This window comes from Xiphophorus hellerii, chromosome 4 (genome assembly GCF_003331165.1).
Source record: "Xiphophorus hellerii strain 12219 chromosome 4, Xiphophorus_hellerii-4.1, whole genome shotgun sequence".
NCBI classification, from domain to species: Eukaryota; Metazoa; Chordata; class Actinopteri; order Cyprinodontiformes; family Poeciliidae; genus Xiphophorus; species Xiphophorus hellerii.
This window is the reverse complement of record NC_045675.1, coordinates 30,532,899-30,557,876: the sequence shown is the minus strand read 5'-3', so window position 1 is coordinate 30,557,876 and position 24,978 is coordinate 30,532,899. Positions and strand designations below refer to the sequence as shown.

Here is a 24,978-nt window from a genome sequence, read left to right as displayed (position 1 = left end):
CCACCAGGCAGATAAAGCCGGAAAATGACAGAGGGAACAGTGAATTTACACTCCCAGAAATCCACAGGTCTGTTTACTCCCCAAGAAGCAGAGTGAAATTTTTAAAGGGCTATCTCTGCAGCGTGCTGGAGAGCAGATTCACCCAATTACACAGCAGCTCCCAGTGTGACATAGCAAAACCCGCTGTAGGATTCGGTGGGTGTGTGTGACTGCGGGGGTGGGGTGTGTGTGTGTGTGTGTGTGCTGACACCAGGCTGTGACTGTGGTAGAACCACAGACTGACTAAATCCATACTGCAGCGCTGAGAGCAGTGCAGCTGCCAATGCCACAGTACGCAGTCAGAGCGCATGGCGGCTGTCGCATATCAGCAAGTCGACGTGGCGCGGATATGGAACGGGTTCCAAAAATACAACACAGAACCCCTCCACGTGTAAGGTCCATTCTAATTAAGAAGAAATAAAGCGACTCAGAGCTCCGGCCATACTTTTTGATGCGACAGAAAGCAATAAAAACACCTAAAATGGGTCTTTTCTTAAACTTTTTACCTTCATTGTATCAGACAGGTGAGGCACAGCCAGGCGACTTCTTTAGTTAATGGGACAGACATCAAGCGAAGGGCCACGCTCTCCGAGGAGATTTGATCCGTTCGTCTTATCAGCTTCTTTTTCAAATGGCCTTGCTGTGCCGACCTTTATGCCCCTCTCCTCGCTTTATTCTCTGCCGGTGATTGGATGGGCCTCTCTACTGTAGTCTCAAATCTCCGCCACCTTGATGAATGTGTTCCAGCCCCTCGTTTGTGCAGGCCTAACCGATCCTTCTCCAAACTCCAAACCCGACAGCAGCGAGCCGCACTAATCGAGCCACTGGCCTATTCCACAGGTGCGGACAATCGCCAGGATTCCAACAGGCTTTCTGTGAGAAGGTTTCATACTTTTCCAAAGTTTTTTTTTGTTTTTAGAGGTCAGTCAATCAGTACACTCTTAGGCTAAGCAAAAGGGGACAGTAGTTGAGTTTTCAAATCTTTATGAAGGTAGATAAGATCAGTTTTTAAGATTGGTTTCTCATGCAAGTATTGTCCGATTGCCAACTCAAAATTAAGGGAATTTATCTATGCGCTCCTACTTGTTTTGCTGCTGATTTGAAGTTAGACTGAAGTGTAGCCACAACAGTTCACTACAAATTTGCCGTTGTACCTTCACATTTGGAGTCTTTCATTGAGTGGCTGTATGAAAAATGGATGAGCCAATGGATGGAACCTTTATAGCCCCGGCATACTTTATGCAAAGTGCCAAAATCAGTTCTCATTGACGCAGAATGGGTGACGAAAACCGCTTCCTTTTGTTCGCCGAGAGGCATTTTGCTGAATTCATCACCAGGTTTATTCATTGACTGTTCAGCTTTGGATGAATTATGTTGGAGCATTTAGAATGTATGTGAGTAATCTGATGCTTCAAAACTATTTTTATGCTCTATTTACTTTTTACCTATCTTGGCCAAAAAAAACATCTTAAAGTAATTCTGAACTTTTCCAGACTGTGTAGGAGCCATTACTCCCAAATAAGTAAACATATTACCTGCTAATGTGGTTACAGTACCACCATCCTTTCTCATCAGCCATTTTCCCCTCCGTTCTTTTGCAGTTTAATCAGGTATATGGTTCTTTGTGAAAGCAAATGTAACTTTAAAGACTGTCGTCATGACTTTCAGTTGAAACCAAATGCTGATTTAATTTTAGGTTCTGAGCCCTGCAGGATCTAAATAGTATGTTTGGTACCTAAGACAATTAATAATGTATACATTTAGGGATGAGAGCATGTGAATCTTGCTCCTGCTGTTCAGCACTGTAAAATTCCCCAAAGCTTGACACAGTTTTACAAACACACACAGCCACTGAACACTACCTCCAGTTTGTGGGCGTGTGCATGTGTGTGTCGGTCTTTTTCAAGTGGGAGTGACGCTTGTACAAACTACAGCAACAAATGGAGGAAAAGAAGCAAAATGGGATGGATGCACAGCCAGAAAGGTACACCAAGAAAAGGCCTTACAACGCCACATTAAATATCTACAACACTTGCTGAATAATTAATAGCCGCGTTCAGGCAGTGTACTGAGGAATGAGAATGAGAACACTTCCTGGCATCTTAGCAGATATGAGTAAGCATTTGTCAGGTCAGAATGTGCAAAACTGGATCCCTCTCAGTTTACCTGCTGTGGGGAGACGGTCCCACCCATACGGTCCTCACTGCTAAACAGTCCCTGTTACTCTTGACAGATGGCTAAATGAGGTTTTGAATTCAGTTTTCATACTTTTGAAAACAGAAAGTTTCCAAGCACAGGTGGGCACACTTTCGCTAATCTTCTAATGCAGCGTTTCCCAATTCCGGTCCTCAGGCCTCCCTGCCCTGCATGTTTTAGGTGTTTCCCTTCTGCTACACACCTGGATTGAATATATGGGTGATCAACAGGTTTCTGCAGCACTTGATGGTCATGCAATCATTTGAATCAGCTGCTCTGGAATAGAGGCACATCTAAAACATGCAGAGCAGGGAGGCCTGAGGACCGGAATTGGGAAACGCTGTTCTAATGCGCTACTTAGCTGAGCTACTGTTTTGGTTAGCGCTCTGACATTTTTGCCAACTTTGGAAAATGTTTTGGATACTTAAGTTGACCTGAATTAACTTTTCCACAAATTTACTTGGCTGATTTGTGAACTCTCAGTTCAATAAAGTTTGACATCTGCGTTGACGTTTTAGTTGCAAACGGTTAAGAATCCATCAACTAGTTAATTGTTTATACTCATGCTCTTATTTTGAAAGGGAGCAAAAAGAGTTTGTGCAGCAGCTCTGTTTCCTCTTCTCACATTCTATATTGTCTCTCTCAAGAAACTTTATTGGGCAAATATTAAGTATGTAACAAACAAAACAGGAATACAGAAAAATATAACACATGAACAAACAACATAGCTTAATTAAATACAGGCAAAAATTCGCAGAAAGGAACTGGTTTGAGAACCTCTGAGTTTCTTCTTCTTGTGACACATGGTCGGCATCAGCATGGTTGAACATAGCAATTTAGCATTAGCTTCTGCTAACTACCATGCTGGTGTAGCATTAGTGGAGCTTATGTTCATGATTAGTGCTTCAGGGTTAGCATATCTAACTTTTTAGTTAGCTATTCTTTCCAAGGCACTGTATATGACAGTGTGCTTTACATGAAGAAAAAAATTTAGATTTCTTCCATAAGATTTTTGATGAGAAGCTATATCGTTATCCTGAAGCATTCAAGATTAAAATTACACACAGATAAAATATATCCCTGTAATTTAAGGAGGCAGATGGGCAGTTCGTGTTCATGTCTTGTCTAAGTGGGACAATGATCTAGATTTTTTTTTTCTCCACAAAGACATGATCCATGTGATCTAAATGAAAGCAGCTGTTGGTCTTAACACCAAACTTCTGCAACAAAGTGTGCGTATGGCCGAAGAATGTCACGTTTCGACAGCGCCAGACAGCACAGCACTCATCCTTTGACACGGAGTAGAAACTTTTGGTATTTCAGTTCAAACAACTTCTGAGTCTAATTGTTTAATAGATGCAAAACAATACGTGGTAATGGTAAAGTTTTGAGAACAAACGCTGCAATCACCGTCGTCCGACCAGCTGCCCTCTCGTCCTCGGAGGCAGTTCCTCCATGATTCAATCAGCCATTGACCAAAGGTAAGAACAGAAATCAGCTATATCATACAGACATCATTCTAACCGTATTATTGCCGTCTGGGGCAACTCAAAGCCTGACCTAATCACCGTTATACTCCTTCTATCATATTCATCTGCGTTTGCCTTTTTGCTTACAGCCTGGAGCTTGCTTTCTGGAAATTCACCAGTCACTTGCGATGATGGATTGCCCCTCAGCCCGTTATGGAGATCATAGTAAATAATTTCAATTTAATGGTCAGAATATATATCAAAGTTCACAGAAGAGCAGATAAATCAAACAGCAATTGAGACACGAAGGGAGGCACGAGCAAATGTTTGGTTCCTGAAGTTACGGCGATTCTGCCGACTAGGGAGGAAAACCTTTACTGGAATATTGACTTAAATACTTTTAAGCTATTACATCAAACTTTTCTGAATGTATAATGTCCATGACTGAGAGGAATCCAAACTTTGCATTTAAATGAAAAAAGAAACAAACCAACTTATCAATATAAATTCAATTTCTAAAGTTGCTTATGTCATCAGTGAGGTGATTGTGCTTACATCCAGCAGCCAATGGGAACGCAATTTAGAATTTCCACTTTACCTTAGCTGTTTTAGTATTGTGGGAATAAACCAGATTAAGTGGAGAATCTTCGTTTCTTTATAGGTGATTGTTCTGGCATGGGAGACTAGCGCCTACCTGTAATGGTCGTAGCATGAAAGGCGGTACACACCGGACAAACAAACATGGATGTATATGACAACAACTGAGGGCAATTTCTGAGAGACCAATTCAGCTAAAAGTCATGTTTTAGAATATGGAAGAACGCAGAATCAACCCGTCCTTGAATGGGGGAACTTTGAAACTCAATGTAGAAAGACTCCCAAACCAAGACTTTCTCACTACAAATTCAACACAAAAAAAAACACATCACAGTGCAGCAAAATTTAGAAAAAGCTACAGCTTCTGTAGATTTTGAGGTTTCACCTCAGTAGACATTGTGTTTACACTGATGTTTAGACGTCTAAATCAATTGCAGTCAAACTGCTCTGTCTATATTTTATGATATTTATGTTCAATGGACCTTTGTAACTTGGTTAAGCAGAAGTAAAAAGTACACTTCTCAGATTTGGCTCTGGCTGTCAACGGTGACAACAAGACATTTCATCTGCATTTCATTTTCTCCCTCATTCCCTTACAGCTCAAGCATGAAGATATTCCCTCTATAATTATGCAACTCTGTTTATTAAAAAGAAGTTGTTTGTTTTAGGTCGTCTCTTCTATGCCGTTGCTAAACTCTGAGTACGCCTTCTGTCGCACTAATTCACGACTGTGGCTTTTTGATTTTCAAAACAAGCCCAAAAATGTTACATAAAATAGAGCTACCTCAATAAAGACTGATTAAAAGCTTTTGAATAAAGCCAACCTTGGTGACTCCACTTTGCAGAAGTTTGCTCAATATTGTCTTATAAGGGAATAAATTTCAGGTTGTACTTGACGCACTATTGGCTGGGGCTTGTGAAGCAGCCAATCCAGGAGTGCAATTTATTTTTGCTAGAAGCAAAATAACTGGAGTCATTTTCACATGTAACTAAATGTTTTGCTGAAAGGACATATATGTCTTTGCAATGCTCCCTTGATTTTTATACCTCAGGTTTCAGCGGCGGACAAAGAGCCAAAATACAAGAATACTAGGAACTTCCTCTAGAAATTATTATAACGGTCTATTTTAACAGTTAAAACAAGATCAAATTAACCTTAATACGCATTCATACAGAGAGTGGAAATGCTTTTAGCACTACCACAGAAGCTAATAGCTACCAGCTGCACTATCTGCACTACTGCGGGTTCAGCCAATCAGAGCCAAGGAAAATAAATGTCAATCCTAGATTGGCTGCTTTGCAAATGCCAGCCAATAGTTTCTTCAGGCAGCATTGTATCGAGGTGTCTTAAAGCTGCATTTTCTGTCAAATATGTTAGAAATGCGCAATGGAAAAATCCACAAATAGGCAAATTCTAGGCAAATAATTTTGAGTAACAAAAATACACAAATACTGAACCACGAATACACGACAATCCACTGCAGTTCCTTTGTATTAGAATGAAAGAACACAGTTCTGCTGTGTTAAGACAAGGTGACATCCATTTCATTTCAGTTAAATATTTTCTTATATTTAAAAATGAACTGATCATCTTGGGATGAAAGTTCAATTTCCAATCAGTTCCTTCAAGTTGCCAAATCTTTACGAGTTAAATTGGCAAAAAAACAAAACAAAAAAAAAACATAAGGAACCTGGTAAGTTTTGGTACAAGACTAAAAATATTTCCTGACTCTATTAATTCAGATGACAACTGATAATGTGGGAAATATCGCATATACATAAATGCTTATAGATTTTCTCAGTCACGTTTGCAGGTATGTAAGCATAAAGCTGTGAGGAAGACTCATTATGTGATTGATATCTGAAGGGCTCTATGTTGTCACTTTAGCTGATTAATATCTGATGTTTGAACGAGGCGATGTCCAATACAAACTCGCAGGCTGCGGCACACAGCCCCTCTTAATCTCCTTTAGTAATAAATAATTAACTGAGTTGACAAAAATTTGTTCATCAAACATTTAGAAACTGCACAACTAGCCGGAAAAATTTCTGACGTGAAAACCTGTACTTTTACATCTTCATTTGAAGAAATCTTCTGTATAACAGAAGATGGAAAAATCCATCTTGTGTGCACATGGGAAAATAGCGTCTTCTGCATGAATTCCAACTTCAATTCCTTAAAATAGCGGCAACTTAAATTAGTCCAGCTGACAGCTACCGCATTCACTCAATCATTTCCATAAGTACCTTTACCCTCGCTGCCCATTAGTGGCTTTTAGAAAGCATTACGGAGCCTTCCGATGACACGCCGGAGCGAGTCCGCTCCTCTTCTCCCCTGCACGACGCGGGGACGATCTGCCCTTGTTTTCCTCTCTCAGATTGATTAACTGACCTTGATGCAACGATCGGCAGCCTGACAGCGAAAGATGAGACTTCCACGCGTCCCGAAGCCGCACAGAAAATTTCGGAGAGAGATCATTAATTGGAGAGGGTGCCGTGACAGCTTATGTGCGCGTAAATAAAAACTAATTTTATTTTTCTTATCACCCCTACGGTTTGTCGCGTCTTGCAGATTTTCATTCTTTACTTTAGATTGTTTTTCTTTCTATTTTATTGTTTTGGGTTTTTGTTTTCTTACTCCTGCTGACCCTGGTGCATGAAATTCTCTTAATAACTTCTGCTCCCTAGCAACATGGAGGGGAGGGGGGCCTTAGTGACAAGTCCTGTTATTCACATTGTTGTCCTAGCCATTAAAAGAAAAAAAAAAGAGCTTGTGTGTAAGCTCGCTCATGAATAAACGCTCTCATTTACCTTCCCCTTCATAAACTTTATTATTTTCCCCCCATTTCATTTTTTTTCCTCCGCTTTTTACCTTGTGGGCACAGCACAGACGCATGGGGGGGGGGGGGGGGGGGGGGGGGGGAAGGCAACTTTGTTTGAAAAACGACCCTATGGCGAAGGAGAAGGCGCCTTTTTGTCCTTAGTCTCATTGAGAGTCTTTTGCTATTCATCGGGCCGCGGCGGCAGCGGCAGCAGCTAGAGAGGCAATCTCATGCAGATCACACTGAAGGGCTTCATTACCTAGAAGCCAGCCACTGTTTTGTTCTCCCTCAAGGGAAGAGCCAATGAGAGAGCATTAGTTTAGCAAAGGAGAAGTGAGACGGAGGGAGAAGTTGAAGAAAAGATGAAGCGGTGGATGTTTGAGGTTGGGGTGAGTCAAAAAGGCTCCACGGGGAAAAAAAAAGTGACACCTCAGCGACGGTGTCTTCACGTCCGCAGCTGCTAGCGGCTTTGTGCTGGTGCAGAGGGAGGCGTGCGGATCGGTGGACATGTGCGTGTGACACAGGAGGGCTGGCAGGGGACACTTTGCTGCTGTGTGTTTCTGCCTGCATGCAAAGGGGGAAAAAAAAAATAAAAATCTCCTCCCTCTCCCCCCCCCCCCTCCCCCCCCGGGGCTTTAAAGGGCTCATATTACTCTGTCTGGACCAAGAGTGATGATGTTCCATGCATAATTTAGCACTACATTGGATAATAAATAACATTTGATGAATTAGTAATGCAGATTTGTGTGATGTGGAGCATCTGTGACTGTGTTATGTGTTTTTAATTGTTCTCTCTCTTTTGCAGGGTTTTGCAAAAGTATTCGACCCACTGAACTTTTCCATATTTTGTCATATTGCTACGACAACCTTCACCGTATTTTGCTGGAGTTGTATGTGTTAGATCAACATAAAGCACATTGTAGACAAGATAAAGGAAAAGACTTTAATGTTCCTCATAGATTCTCATCATGTTTTCGTCTTAAGCTAATTCGTTGTAACTTCTGGCTGTATGTTAAGGATTCTGTTGGAGGTAGCAATGCACCAATCCACTGTTTTCACTTATGATACCGATATCTGAGGTTTAGTATCGGCCGATACTAATCCAATCAATACCGATCTTAAAAACTGTCCCAAATTGACTTAAAATGTGTATGTAGACAGAGGAAAGGCTTGTAGCCGCTCAACCTCTCACGGTAAACTAATCTAGGTTAACTAACTCACTCTTGGGTTACCTAGCAACAACCCGTTGAGTAAACTGTGCAGCAGCCAGCCGCAGTCGAACATTATTCCACATACAGTTTACAAAGCAGCTGAGTAAATTACCGCTTTAGAATTTATCTGGTGAAATTAACTTAGGGGATGCTAAGCGTGCTAAACATTTTCAAAGTTAGCAAAAACGTTAAGCAAAAAATTAGCTCCACTATTAGCGCATTAGCAGGATTTCTGAAGCAATCCCACCACTGCCACTGGAAATACATGACTGTTATCTTTTAAACACCGTGAAATTAAACAAAGCTAACCAGTTTTAGCAAGCAGATCTGTCTGTCTATCTGCTTTTGTTTTCGCACGTTGCACTCTGTGTTTTGGATCAATAGAGGAAAAGCTGAGATATTTTCAGACCATTTCATGCTTGACTTGAGCCAGATGTTCTATAAATAAAAGCTGCCCGGATATAGTGAGGAACACGGCTATTTTATCCCGATCTCTCTGCGCGTCTTCAGCACATGTTGGCCTCGCAAAAGTCTGAGTCTGGGTGCATTAAAAGCAGCGTAGCTTGAGTAAACGGCTGCAGCATTTCGGGGTCACAGCAACCCACCAGTACGAGAGCAACATTTATAGTGCGTCTTTTATCTACCATTTCTCTGCTGAGCTTTGGACCGCGGGGCTAAGAGAGTGGGCTTCTAGTGTCTGTGTCTCTCTCTTCTCTGATCCTCGACTCCGGTCTGCAGCTTGGCAGATGGGCTGAGTGGCAGGGGGGTGTGCAGGGGGGTGGGCTCCTGGCCCTTTAACACAGTGGGCAGCTGGGGCCGGTGCTGAGCTGGAGCGCGTCTGATGAGCGGCGCTTCAGACAGCGGCTGCGATTACGTTGGTGGGCTGCTCTGAGGCCGCGCGCGGGGGGCGAGTGGAGGTCAGAACGGTGAACAGGGCCAAGGCTCGGACTCTCTCAGGCCCAGCAGCCTGCGCCAGCGCGCCAGACTGCTGTTTGCCGCGGCCGTGCTAAATGGGGATAGGACAGGCCTTGGAGGCAGAGAGGAGTTAACTGACATGCTGGAGATTCTCTGTAAATAACCCACTGCTCCTATCTATCTCACCTCATTTGGCAACAGCATCTGAGCTGTGCTCCTGTGTGTACCAGTCCAATTCTGTGTGTGCGGGCGTGTTGAAGATGTAGGCTTAGTTTTAGCCGGCTCCGTTTGTATCTTGAGTTACTCATCAGTTAGCCACTCTCTCCTTGTCAGTAAGCTAACGGCTAATTCTGGTTAGTCAGACTAAGTCAGGGAAAATCTGTTAAATACCATAAAGATACTCTGAAGATTTAAACCTAAAAGTAAATTCATTTAAACAGCTCTCTATCTTCTCACTGTGGCGCATGGGCAGTGACGTTCACTTTTCGATTGAGAGCTTTAAGAGGTCCATCAAACAAGGAGTTACAATAGAAGCACAGAAGCATGGTTGTTGTTTTTGAATCCATTTTTATACGCCAGTCAGGTCTGGGCATTATTGCTGTTATTTAATGTTTTTTCTTTATTTGATTTCTTGCAGAAGCCATCCACGGTTGCCTCATTTGAGCGATTTATTATGGTATTTCATCTGTTTTCATTGTAAAAGCGACCAATCAGACTGATCCGTACCAAACTATTTCTGGGCTCCCTTCAGTTATAGGCCCGTAGGAAAAAATAGAAATCGAAATAGCCTTTACTGTCCCACAGATGGGAAATTGAGGTAGAACAGTACGATATGGTTTGGGTGGAACTACTGGTGCCACACGATGCCGTTCATTCATTGGGGAACAAAAACACATCACTGTGTGCAACAAGCACGAGACATGCTAATCCGTCATGTTTGTTATCACACGAGTATGACACGATGTTCGGTGCTTGGGTTTAACCCGGTGAGAATCCAAACGCTCTCCTGAATTCGTTGGACCTTAAAATGGCGTACCGAACAACTCCAACCCGTTTAGCCCAAGAGCCACGTCTGGACTTGAACCCCAGATGACTCCTGGCTACAGTTGCAGCGAAAGGTGTTTCTACAAAGTATGGACTGTAGGTGAGCTGATTACATATGAACATCACAGTTACCAAAGTTTTGTACTGGAAACATTTATGGAACCCATTCATCTTTTGTTCTCACTTCACACACTTGTGCTAGTCAAGCCAAGTCAAGTTTATCTGCATAGCAACAAGGCAGTTCAAAGGGCTTTACACCATGAAAACATCAGTCAGTCACCAGCTATGAAACAAGCAATAAACAATGCATTTTGCCAAATCATCATACATCAAATATGTACAATCAATATTCCATTTACTACTAATCAAAGGCAGCTAATGTGTTTTTTAACCTTGACTTAAAGGAACTCAGTATTTCCAGAAGACCAGAAGACCTCAGAGGTCTGGAAGCTTGATAACAGATCTTTATTGTATCTGTTGTCAACAGATACAATCCATTTGGTGTTAAGCCAGTCAGTGATTTTAAAGTTTGTTCTCTGAGCTACAGGGAGCCAGTGGAAGGACTGTAGAACTGGAGTGATGTGCTCTATCTTCCCGGTTTTAGTGAATAACATGTCTGTGCTATTTTGTGTTGCTCCATCATGTAAAATCCTATAACATGTTTCTCGTTGACAAAATGTGAAAAGGTTCAGAGGGGGCTTATATCGAAAAAACTATTTCCCAGCTTTGATGAAACGTGGTGCAGCGTAAAACGATGCGGTGATCGCAGTGAGCTCTCTGCAGCCTGCTGAAAGCGGCTCTGATAAAGGTCTGCAACTTGCTCATTTCCATACGTCGCATCTTGATCAAGTCCGCTCATTCATCGTCCAAATCTGTGATGACAAGCCTTTACTTATTTTCTCAGCTGCCGGTGGTGATGAAACCATAATCAGAAACATCATTAAGATCCTCCGCAGACGGCCGTGCCTGTTAGTCCTGTTACCCGCGCCCATAATAGCTCTGAAAATGCAAATCAACTCCAGGTAATCTATTAATGTCACTTCGGTTTTATGTCTCCGCTCCAATTTAGCGGATCCTGACACTTTTGGCGAGGATCCGCGCCTCGGTGCAGGTATTCATCTTGCTGCGGTTTCAGGGAGGGCGGGCCATCTGTCGGCGAGCCCCGCTTATTAATCGGCCTGATAATGAAGCGCACTCGCAGCCCCACACTCCTGGGGCGTCTGTCTCTCCCTTGCACACGTCTTTTTTGTGCTGCAGAACAACTTTCACCAAGTTTGCTTCGCAGCGGAGCAATTATTGTCATTCGCACCCCCTCGTAGCGCGCCGAGGAGGGCCCGGCGACCTCCTCCTAATTACCTGAAGCATCACTTCCAGCAGACTTTGTAATTTCCATCTACATCACAACCCCGCTTGTTAGCTGCAGACGGTGGCAGAGCCTCATAATTCCGGGCATATGGCCGACAAACATACAAGGGAATTTGTCAGCTTGTACTGGCCTTAAAGTCGAAGACCCCATTAACGGGCAAAACAGGATCCACTAATCCTGTGAGATCTGTGCAATCAGTGCCAAAGAAAACACATTAATATCGCGGGCGGGCTTGCAGCCGTAAGCAATAAACTTGCTTTAACTGCAGTGACACTGAGGCATAAATACAAAATGAATACATTCACACAGCTAACAACGTTGGCTAAGCACGCAGAGATATCAAGTACTAATCAGCTGGGAGGAAATAAACAGGTTTTTTTCTTTTTATTTCCCTGAAGATTAGAAGCAGAGAAAATTACCTAAACCTTGGATGCTTAAAACGTACGCAACAAAAAAAATAAAATAAATAAATAAGAGCTTGACAACCTGGAAGATTTTCTGTAAGTGATTAAAGCTTTACTAATTAATATTTTATTCCAAATGAAAGGTTAAATTAGCATGTGGGATGTGGGTTTATCGTTGATAAAGCCTTCTCACTGAATTATAACAACTCCCTCAGTTACAGTGTGGAGGAATATACATAACAGGCCAATGCATCAAAAACACTAAGATGTGAATATAGCACACTTGCTTTTGGTTGAATATATACAGTGAACTAGGAAAACCTAAAGAAACACTCCAAACATGGTTAGACTTCTAATTAAAAAGCAAGTAAATAAATATTGTGGAAAAAAATGTTTCCCAAGGAGTGTTTGTAGTAGAGTCTCTGTGAAAAACACCTGGGTCAGTATGAGACTCTTACTGCACAGTGACCCTGAATCAAACTACAGAGGTGTCTGTATTTACGGAAAAATCTCACGGTAAGATGTGATCTAATTTTTTTATATTGTAACAAACAGTGGTGAGTTCACTTCTGCTAAAACGCTAATAGCGAAGCTAATTAGCTCTTTAGCTTCCCTTACATCAGTTTTTATGTTTAAATCCTAAAACGCAAATTTACGTGGCTGTTTTGTAAGCTTCCAGTTGAATAAGGTTCGAGTTTTGAGAGGAAGTTTTGGCTGTCGACTTAAGAATTCTTCAAGTAGTTAGATGCTTATCTTTACACTTATGTTTTGAAGAGCTGTTTGTGTCGTAGTCCTGTTTCCTCTATATGCTAGGAAACATAAATACAATATCTAAGGGTATTACAGGACATTAAGCTTATAATCTTAAAATTGGGTTGTGGTCTTTCAAGGGCAGATATAATTTGAATTTAAGTTAGCGCTTTTGCTAACGTAGTGCTTTAGCGTTAGCAAAACTAATGTTTATGAGGCCCCTACCTAGGATCCTAATAGGCTAATATTACAACAAAGAGCCATCATAACCTCAAAGACGTCAAAAGCTTCGAGTAGTTGGTCATGCTAATGTCTACACGAACAAAGTCTAGAAGGCTAAAGTGTGATTGGGATTAAGACTCATAAGTATACTTTTAACGCTTTTTGTTTTACAGTTTTCTCTCCATTTGTCCTTTTTAGCTTGAATTTGACATTTTATAATATTTTAGTACATAATAAACCGGTAATAATGGCTCCAGCGAAGACAACAAACACAGACTTTTTGTAAATCTCAGTTTTTCTCAGCAATACTTCTGAATCTTTCACCAAAACCAAAACGCAAGATTAGATAAAGGTTGAAACGGACAATCATTCCTTATTGAGTTTCGTGGAGTGTGTCAAAGGTGCATTCCCTATATTTGGAAAAAAGCCTGACAAAACAATCTTATAGAACCCAGCTCAATAGATCAAGGTTAGTGGCAGCCCCACAAGCCTTCCTGAGACCTCGTTTATGGAAAACCCTCAATCATTTTCAGAGTAAACTAATTAGAGTTACCCCAATTAAGTTAACTTTTTGCCAGATTCCTGAGCTAATTTGGCTGCTGGTAAGTTTTAGATTTTTAATTTTGACGCAGCTTTATTCTACCGGGTCATTAATCTTCATGAATTTCTCCAGTGGAAGAGTAATGCACCAGAAATAAACCAATAAGTGGAACATCAACCGGGTCTAGTAAACGAGGACTACCAGAAAATAGTTGGTAGCCTTCTCCGTAACTAAAATGTTGTTTTTTTTGGATCCATTCCACCCTTTAACATTATTAGCTCATAAAAGATCCTATCACAGAAAGCCAACTGATAGCAGATATACCCAGGCCGCTTACGCTAATGACATCTAATTTTATTCCGGCAAACCATTTCCCCTCCAGCGAAGTGATGGCCTTTACTCCCCCCCTTTCTGCTCCCCCGTCTTTGTTGCACTGTACTTAGACGGACGATGTGCTTCACAGTGATAGTCACCTCCATTCTTCGCCATTCAGGGGAATGAAAGTCAGGGAAAAGTCACAGAAAGCCACACGTCTTATCCGACTAGCTCTTTTAAAGGAAGAACAAAAGGTCTTTCTCCTTCATTTCCCATTAACCTCTGTGCTCCTCAGCGCACAGGAAACACGGCAACCTCAGCGGCCCATGTCACATATCTCATCTGGCTGTGGGGGAAACGCTTCCTTTGGTGGATGCTGACATTCAATACGAGGGTGGGTTAGGGGGTGGGAGGGAGGTTCTATCTAGCTGTAGTCCTTGACAGATAAAGGTGGGCGTTGATATTTGTCTCGGTCTTGCCGATACCGCGCAGATACACTCTCGATAAGTGCCGTATGGCCAAAGACACTGATGAAGTCTGGAGTGGAGCTGACAAGCTCTCTAAGTGGATAACATCGTCAGGAGAAGCGGGCTGTTATGGCCTCGGATTAGATTTTTTGATCGTTCGACGCAGGTGGGGCACATCGTCCCTCTCAACGCCATCCCAACCCGGCGAGCCGTCTTCTCTCGCATGCCGTAATTACATTTGAATACTCCCCACTTTCTGTCTGAGGTTTTTAATTTGCGTGCGGCAGACTTCACTAGAGTCTGTTTATCCCGGCTCCGCTTCTCGTGGACTTTATTAGTCCCCAACGCGGGTCGACACACTTCCAGTAGTCCGCAGAGTCCAACGCGCATTCTCAATTTGACGGTGATGAAGAGGAAACGCTGCTGGAAGGAAAGCTGGGGGGTTATGAATACGAGACGGGAGAGATGAATGACTGTTTTTGTTTAGTTTGTCCGGAGCGTCTTCCCATAATGCCGCAGCACATGAAAACTTAACCAGAGGAAAACCCGAAGCTGAGAGGAGGGGGTGAAAAAAGGCTTTCAAGCAAACAACTGAGCATCCGTGAATGTTTAATTAATCAGTAGTGACAAAAGGGAACAACAGTCAACAAAGAGATGCCGATTTCCATTTCTTATGCATTATTCCCACCGGCAAATCACAGAGTGCTGTCAACTGCCACTTTACACTCTACCCCGTCTTCACGGTTGTCTCTGCTCTGAACTGCCAAAACCCCTCAGAGAGCCCGAGTTCTGCTCAACCCGAGATCCTAAAGCCTAGAGCAGTGAGGATCACGTAGCAGAGTTCAGACAAAAAGAGTTCACTGTTCCTCTGTGTTTACATGGATACTTTTACAGCATCTTTTGTTCCTTTTTGCTTCCAAGCACAGCGGCGGCTAATAAGAATCAGCTAAAGGCGTCAGGAGCAAACTGGAGCTAAATCCCCGCCGTCTCGTAGAAACGATGCAAAAGGCTGCATTGTACAGATGGGATTTATCCAAACAGATTCCGTTACATACCTAACACCATCTGCCCTAGAATGTTATGTCACCTCCATGACAGGTTACAAGAGGCAGCTCAATGAAGAAACACAATAACAAGCGCATAACGCCAGGCAACAGACCTCAGCTCTCTCGGCGAGTTCCTCCAATGTCAAAACCGCATCAAGACAAGCACTGATCGCCTTTTTCCTGCTGATGGGAACATTTTTCTGCAAGACCCTTTGCTCCTGCGAGGTCAGTGGTGAGGTAACACTGAAGCAAAGTTAAATAGCAAAATGATCCAGTGACGGGAATTCTTCCCCGCCTGTATGAGCAACACATTATCATCCTACAGTGGTCATGTAAATGCAGGAAGTGAGAATATAGCAATTCATTAGCAGGCAATACAGTGTCTAAAGGAACGTGTCTACAGGTTTATGTGGCAGTTGTATAATGGTACTCTATAGCTACTCTGTCATTTAGGTTGCTTTTCCATTAGAAGGCCTCCTACAGCTGTACAAACTATGATTCAGGCTGTTTTGTTGTTGAGTACGGACAGTTCCACCTCTCTGCGGTCCAGACATAAAAAGCAGTTATTGTGCCACTGCCAATAGCGGCTTCGTCATATCACCTTAAGGAAAAATGCACACATCAGTGACTACTCTATGGTTGCTTGGCATTTCAAGGATATTAGCCAGAGAAATGAATGACAGCAACAAGAAGAAAATGTTTAAGGATAGCTAGTTAGTGGAATTATAGTCTTTAAGGAGTCATGTTAGCTAAAATGTTGACAGAAACCTGAACGCTAAGGTCTTTAGAAAAACAAGTATCTCTGCCATGCTGTTTGAAAAAATAATGTAATACACATGGCATCGGATTCAGAAAAGTTTTCATTCACATGAATCTGCATAAATATGTCTCTGAACATTGTTTTTACATGCCAAACCTATAGGGGGCAGTGTAGTGCAAAGCTAAAATCCTCTGTCAGCCAATCAGATTGCTTCAAAACAACCACCACTTCCTGTTGGGAATTAAACATGACACTAAGAGATTAATTTGTGTGGACAGATAGATAGACAGAAAGATGGGCTGAACTACTTTTATATTAAAATAAAAAGTTATAGAGTTGCTTTTATAAATTTCCACTTTGGTTGGAGTTTTTATGAATAACTACTTTTAGTGATATTAAACTGAGTTTTCGAATAAAAGTCCTAAGCGCATAAGAGTGCATTTGTTTTTCCAGATATCTAGCTAGGTGTGGACTAGGTCACACCTAGCCTAGTCCACACAGACTAGATGTGAATCCATATTTCAAATTTGTAGAGTTGCTATTTAATTGGTGATGTGCTTTGTCTTTATCAATTTACCACTATTAATGGTTAGCATAGTGGTGTCCTGGTAGGTCATAGTTCATAAACAGTACGACTAATACTGGTGGTGTTTCAAATCTTTCTACAAATACCTGAGGAGTGTGAAAATGAACTTAGAATAAGATGACTGAATACATATGCACAGCACAATTGTCACACATTACAACCACCGATATGTTAAAATGTGAAACATTTCAAAGTACTTTTGCAAGGCACTGTATAAAGTTAACAACTGCTAGAAAAGCATGGATTGTAATTACAGCGGACACTTGGTGTTTGTGGAAGTTATTGACGACAGCTGCCCACAAACAGCTGGAATCTGCAAATGTCTGAGATGCCTTCTAAACACGCTTACAATAACCTAGTTTAATTATTCAAACACTAACTCTATCTTGACTTGCATTAATACACACAGTGGAAAGTGTCTCAGCACAACCACCGTAGTGCCAACAGTTTGGCCATGTTTTGCATATTTGCATGTCTTTGTAGATAAGCTGTTTACAGAGGGCCAACTTTGAACTGGGTTTGATCTTGACCCCAGTTGTGAGGTCTCAGCACTGAGCTGTGGGTTGAAGTCTCAGAGATTTTACTCGATTCATCATTCTTGTGCTTTCCCTGGCCAAAAATGCTCATCACAGACACTTCTTCCCTCTTGTTCTGATTCTCTCATTATTTTTGTGAGATAGCCCATTAGAGATCAGCAGTCTTGGAAACCTCACACACTGATTAGGGCTGCCGCACAAGGCAAGAGGTTAGAAATTAGGTCGGTGAACTGTGACTTACCAACAGCAGACATTTCGGGAACAGACGCGCGGTACGGGCCTTCGATGAACTGCGGCGGATTGTCGTTTATGTCCTGGACTTTGATGATAAACTCGGACGGTGGCTCCAAAGGCTCGTCTGTGTCGGCGTTAACGACCTGGGCTGTTAGCGTGTACTCCGCTTTCTCCTCGCGGTCCAGCCTCTTCATGGCGTGGATGTCACCTGTTAACTCGTTGATGGCGAAGATGGTGCCTGCCCCCTCGCCTGCCAGGACATATTTGATGTTCTTGTTGCCCACATCCAAGTCTGTGTGTAGCTGCAATCAAAAGGACAGGTAAGAGGTCATGTCAGGAAGACGACGGGAGAAATAAATCAGGTTCACCTTTCAGTATGTGGCAGAGTTACAGCGATATTCATGTGTTTAACTTGGAAATCTGCATTAAAAAAAAGAATGTTCACACATCCTCTCCATCTGATCCTGAGTCAGCTTGACTTCATTTATTTTTTGCAAAGAAGAGTCGACAAAAGTTCTGTGGAAAGCTGGTAGACTTACTGTATATCCCAAAAGACTTACAGATGTAATTTCAACAGAAGGTGGCGTTCAAGCAGGAGGCTAAACACAAACACACATTTCTCCAATTTTTCTTCATAAATTCTTTTTTCAAAACATCTATCCTTTACTTTTTACTTCAATATTTTTACCCTTTGTGGTTGTCTTTCAAAAAAAAACATTATTGAGCTCATATTGAAGTTCGCAATAGGGAAAATAAAATGGAAATGTAGTCATTAGTGGGGCATGGGTATCTTTCAAGTTTTGTGCACATCCAGGTAAAGTTTCTGACATGACTGTAATATGTTGTTGTTTCTGCTGCGCTCCGCTGAAAGAAATGTTGCCCAGATACTAAACGTGGCCCAACATTGCCTACGCTTAGCTAAATGAGGCCCGCTGGGGACAATAAGTTTATAAGTAGCGCTGGAAATGGACCATAGCCTACATAGTTCCTCGTTATACATCAACAATGCATCACACAAGAACGCAATACCAGGTAGAATGCTCCCTGAAGTCTACAATTCACAGAACAGAGAGGCCCGGTTGTGGCCTGGTTATATATACAGTATGACAGGGCAAGAATCAGAAGTCCATAAAAAAATAAAATTGAAGAGGAATCATTCCTCGTTCATTCGCTCAAATAAACAGTCCAAAAGTCGGTGGACGGTGCTGCATGCTCCTCATTATTTTTGTGATTACGGTTTCATTAGTTCACTAAAGCTGCATTACATGCTAAGCTGAGTGGTTAGATCCCACTCGCTGCACAGCCTGGTATAACTAATGAGGCTGACAGAGCTGTGTAAGGCGAGGAGGAGAAAGCCTGAGCTGGGCTGGGTTAAAAAAGTTAAAGCTACAGGAGGGAAAAAAAAGAGAGAAAGGAAAAACAGGGAAATGGAAGGAAACATGAGAAGGAAGCAGTATACAAAAGCAAAGACGTTTGACTTTATTCAACTAAATACATATAGCACTTGCTCTACTATGAGCCTCCTTTCATATAAGCCTCCTGATCTGTGATGTGAGTGATTTTTAGAGAGGGGGGAAAAAGACAGAGCTGGGTGTTCCTGGGGTTTCGGCTGCCAGCTCTCACCTTTCAGATGGTGTTTCGTTAATGTGCGTGCCTCTCAAAAGAGGTGAACGCGCAACGAGCTCATGGGCATGAATCAAAACATCTGAATTCAGCAGCTTTAATTTCATCGCCCTGCCGGCGTTTCGGCGGGGGACTCCTGTGGGAGCGCAGCCGGGGTGCAGAGTAGTGAGGCGGGGATCCGTCGGCGAAAATCCCGACCCCTGGAGCCCTCCCCGCGCTGCGTTCACGCCGGCCAGCTTTTTTGCTTTTGCCGTCTCCGAGGTGTTGTTTGAAGACACTGACGAAGCACATTCGCTTAAATTGTCACACCTTGCACTTTTGTTTTCCTAATTGTGCCATCATTTCACATGAATGATGTAGCTCATTAGCACAAATGCCTTACAACATCCTGCACACTGAGAAACTCCAAATGAGCTCAAATTGATGATGGTCTGTCATCTTTTTCCCCCCATGTTTATACTCTGTGTGGCTACTTGTCTGTACACGCATACATGCAAGTCAATGTTTTCGTCACAGGGGTTGAGTTAGATGGGAAACATTGTATTCAACTCAAATAAAGAACTGAGAAAATGTTTCTGCAACTATTAGGCTTTTATCGTTTGTGTCTGACATCTTGTATACACGTTGAAAAATGAATATCTCCACCGCATTGCTTTACCAATAATATTGTACACATGGGATCGGTTTTCAGAAAAGTTTTATTCAACATGAAAAGTTTTCATCAAGTTTTCATCAACATATTTAAAACAACGCCACTGAGCGCTGCTTTAAATATGCCAAACCCATAGAGGGCAGTGTATCGCAAAGATAAAATCTATCAGCCAATCAAAATGCCTCAAACCAACCACAACTTCCTGTTAGGAATTAAACATGGCGCATCATTTGTGTGGACAGACATAACGGGTTGAACTACTTCTAAATGGCGTATTAGAATATAATAAAAACACAAGATGATGTCGATTGGGTCTTGTGTCAAAGAAAGCACGTGAATATATTGGCACGTTATTCGTTGCCGATATATCCATGGGACCCTACATCTCCATTTTGCCATGAACTCACCCAAACACAAATACAGAGTTATGTCAAGTCTCAACGTTGGTTGGAGTTTTCATAAATAATGATTTTTAGTGATATTAAACAGTTTTTTCTGTAGATGAAAGGTTAAAACGCATAAAAAAGGATTTTGTTTCCCAAACTAAATGCATTTAGTCGCATCGCAGTTGAGGAATTTTGACCTGCTGTTCTTTGCAGAATGGTTTTGATTCATCCACACTGAAGGGTTTCCAAGCATGAAGGTTGAATCTGGCGAGGGTTCTCCATAATCTTCATTTTGTTTTGGTGAGCCATTCAGAGAAGCGGTTGCTAGTTTACCTCAGAACGTAAACTAGCATTGGTTGAGATGAAGCTCATAAACTGAAGGCCAGAAATTCTCCTCCAACATTCAGCTGTAGAGAGAAGAGTTCACGCATTCCATCAACTCCAGTAAATTGTCCAGTGAAAGTATGATTTTTGCTTATTGACAGCTTTAACCAAGTTTTTTTTCTTCTTAGACGAGAGTTATAATTTACCTCATTTTCCTCAAATCTTTGGACGACACTGTCACACATATTGTTTGTTTTCAGGAAGTTATTTATTCTTCTCCTCTATATTAGTCTGCATTTAAGTTTCTTGTTTGGCGACCTGGAGTATCCGCAGCACATAAGAAAGCACTGTTGCCCAGCAAAGTAGCTATTTGTTGTCCTTGAAGTTGCTAGATGACGTCATTGCCTAAATTGCATATGTGCGATCCAGGCAGCGGAAGAACGGAATATCATCTTGGGCAAAACAAAAAATGATTAGGAATACTCTAAATATGTTTATATATAAATAAACTTTATAAAATAAATTATTTAATAATGTTAATGGTTTGCCTGAACTCCAATAACAGAAGGAAGTTGTAAGTCACTTTAGAAAAAAAGTTTCTAAAAGGTTCTTAAAAGTCGTCAAATGTACCGACAAATTTGCTAAGTTGGCAACTTTGCAAGACATAACTTGATGTGTAAGAAAAAATACATTTTACCCATGTTACCTTAGGGGTTTTATAGTAGTCAGACATGGGTGTAGCTAGAATAACAAAAACATTTTTTGTTAAATTTCAAAGTCATGAGTCAATGGGGTGGGTAAGATTTGACAAACTGTAGAACCAGGTTGGTTTGGATACATTTTTCATCATATGAAAAAAGATTTTTCATCCACTCAAGTTATCTTTGTCCAATATGAAATACTTCTTCAAACCACTCCATATGTGGCAAAGCTCAATAATAGGAAGGAAGTCATTCTGAACTACTATGGGTTAAAAATTCTTGTCCATTCCAAAAAAATGATTATAAAACATAATAGTGGAGACAAGTTGTCTATTGCAAGAAGCCTTTGATCTACATCTTTAAATTCCTCATTGATGATTCCCAACGGTGCTGAGAGTGGTGGACAGTTTCTACATTTACAGTTTCATGAGAAAGCCCGATCTGCTGATTGCTACTCCCAGGAGAGCTGATATGCAAACCTTTAATTGATAAGGTTTGTTGTTTTCAAAGTCACGTCCAAAGTATTGATTTTAATGCCTCTGTTTGTTTTGGCATTACGAACACAGTGATGTGTTTGTTGAGCATTTTTGCTGAAGGGTGAGTCACCCTTTGACCTCTCAAGTTTGAAAAATCGTTCTTATCTTGAGTGTAAAATGTGTTATCAGTGGAATATCTCTAAGTCTCTAAGTATTTACACACACAGTGAGCCTGCAGCCAAGAAAATGATTCAGATTGGTTATAACTACTCAGGAGAAACTCGACGGCTTTTAGTTAACTCTTCAAACCCTTTAAAATGTTAATATCCACAAAAATGTCCAAGGTCAAAAAGAAATCCAATTTACCTCTGAAGTCAGAAATTAAATCATCAAATCCAACTTCACTGTGTTCCAGTTGCAAGCTGGAGGGCCGGCGGGACTTACTCAGTTTTGTGCTCAACTCATATCAGCTGCAGCAGTCAATAACAGTTTGGGCATGTAAATATTGCAACATAATATTTAAAGATATTTTTATGATATACAAGTTTGACAAAAAAAAAAAAACTGTTCATTTCTCCAGCTATAACAAATCATTAAATGCATAGGAGTTACATTGGATCTCAGGTCAGCGTTTCCATGAAGTTCTGAGTTGGCAAAACTGTAAAAACATTGATGGAAACACGTCTTGTGAGTCCATTACACGTGTTTCAGCTTCCTTAGTACCACTGTTACTGGTTCCTGCTGTGCCAGGTTTATCTTGCAGACTATCAGACTCTGCTCTTGGGTTAAATGTGTGAGCTGAGGAATCTAAGAAAAAAAATTTCTCTTGTCAGAAAGCGAACATACACCGCTATGCTGGGCAAAGAGATGACATCTCTCCAACCAAAACACACTTTTGAGAAGTGGGGGCAATTTCAAAGGCTGTTATTTTCATCTTCATTGTGACTCAGCTTACAACACCGCATAGATGTCTCAGTGGCTTAGTGCCCGCATTATAGTTGGCGACTTGCAAAAAACACAAAGGCCGGATGAATCTTCTCCATTACAAAGGGGCACGTCGTGTTCTTTCTTTTGGAAATGAAAAGTCACACTTTCAGTCATCGTTTTGTCAGAAGCTGTGACTTCTCTGAACATTGAGGCGAGGTTGCTGTAACTAGCCGCAGCTCTCAACGCTCCTCTGCAGGACTCCGGTCGGCCACTTCTTAGACAGCCTTCACACTGGAATGCCCAAATGGTCATCAAAGAGTACAATTACAGATAGATGGGGGGGGGGGAAAGGAAGAAGACCATCACAGGTCCTGGTCATTAGGCGAGTTGCCTGGGAAACTCCAACACCACCAACAACCGGTGACATTCGCTCCGGCATCCAGGAAGCAAGCAGATAACAGATGACAGGAGAACGCAGTTGCAATACGCCATGCAGACTTTTGAACACGGGGTAAACAAAGCTAACGCGCCCACTGGCATGCCGTTATTGATTTGGTATTTGGCAAGAGGCAATATTAATAGAGATGCTAGCAGTCGACATTCGGTAAAGGCAAACCAGACTTCAAATAGGAACTGAGACGTAATGCCGCCGTCTTCCAGGGGGTTTCGTTCGCTTTGTAAACAGGGAATTCATTATTCGGTGAGAGAAAATGTAATTCATCACATGGCATCAGTGAGTGCGGCGGGTGTGTTCAGGCTGGAAAGGTTTTATTGACTCCTTCGCCGACCGCAGCCTCTGCTGTTGAAAAGACAGACATCCATACATTCTGCGACTGCAGCTCAGACTGATGAAGTAAGCCTTTGATGAATGAAGACGGGTTGTTTTTTTTTTTTTCCTTCCCTAGCAGGGCTCTCCGCCGTCGCATACAAATGCGTGTGCACACCTCCCGACTGCAGCTCCCAATCAGGCGGGGGCTCGAATTGGGACTGCTTATCCTGCCGGGCGGAGGAGGAAATATGTCAGCCCCGAGCTGAAGATGAGCCTTTACAGCAATCACTTGAACAATCACCATCCTAATGAGATAGATTCAACAGATTCCACTCCCACATGCCCAAACCCACTCCCCGTCACGGGGCTGGATTCCTCTCCGTGTTGCCCCCGCTGGAAGAACTAATGATTTTGCTCCTTGTCAGGCCAAATGCTAGTTAGGACATGCGCTCCTCCTATGTACGTACCAGCAGGGCCGAAGATGGAGAGGCAGACTGAAAGTGAAGAGGAAGAGGGAGGAGAGGCTGTCACTGTGATGAAGAACAGACTGCACACAGCGCGTCAGGCCGCCGTCTCCAACCTCGACCTCGGTTAGTATTTAGAGGGGGTCGGAGATTGCCTCTGTTGCCACATTGATTTGGACAAAGCGTTTAGAAGTGATGGAGGAAACTAGACTTGAGTGAGAGTACCGATGAAGAAATCACTGCATTTAGGATTAGAATTTGAATTTACACAAGAAATATCAAAAACAAATCTGATATCACCTAATCTTACTAACTTGTTGTTCCACTGTTAGCAAGGGATGCTTTTAAAGGGGCAGCATTATGTGAAATGTACTTTTTTGAGCTTAAGATCATGTTGTATTGTTATTCCATCATCAAAAACGTAGATGTTTGAGAAATACTTTCATCTTTAATACTTCTCAATGCAACGCTGGTAAAAAAAAACCTTGTTAAAGGGCAAATAAAGGAGAAAGGCTGAGATGACTTCCTGAAGGCGGAGCTTTAGAAAGAGCAGGAGTTTTTAAAGAGACAGAGGCCCAATTTCAAGGTGTTAAATTAGGAAGTCAAATTTCCCTTAAGTCACATACAACATATACAGTATATACAGTATATACAGCATTTGTATAACAGTTATTTGATTGTGCCCTAAAATGCCACTAATGCTCATATGTCTATTTATTCAGCAAATTAGCAGCAAATGTTGCTTCTTTTGTCAATACATAGTTTTTGATTAATTGTGATTGATTACAGGCTCAGCAATTAACTCTCAACTTAAATGCATGAGCTACAAATCACTTTTTTCTGTCTACATGAGAACAGAGGCAGAAGGCGGAAGTGCTTAAGTACAGTTACCTCTGAACATCTGCTTTACGGTGTGTTGGCTCTAAATGTCACGTTCAGTGCAGCACCGACACAAAAAACAAAGACAGTCTCATTAAACTTAGGTTATATAACACTGAAGACTTCATATAAGGGGAAATGACATATTATCCATTAAATATGGACCAGATGCATGTTGTTATGTAAAGTGTATGGGGACCCTGGGGCCATGCACAGTTTCAAGCTGGTTTGCACAGCACCTTTTTGTTGCAGCCAGA

At 41.9% G+C, this 24,978-nt stretch overlaps 1 protein-coding gene across 2 annotated transcripts in view; it reads right to left on the bottom strand.

The window, feature by feature from the left end:
* The window catches only part of cdh8 (cadherin 8), a 164,999-nt gene that overhangs the window by 75,151 nt on the left and 64,870 nt on the right, over window positions 1–24,978 (bottom strand). For both annotated transcript variants that reach the window (XM_032560617.1, XM_032560616.1), the window contains exon 3: window positions 17,528–17,822. In XM_032560617.1, the coding sequence (XP_032416508.1) occupies window positions 17,528–17,822 (295 nt within the window). The remainder of the gene's footprint in view (window positions 1–17,527; window positions 17,823–24,978) is intronic.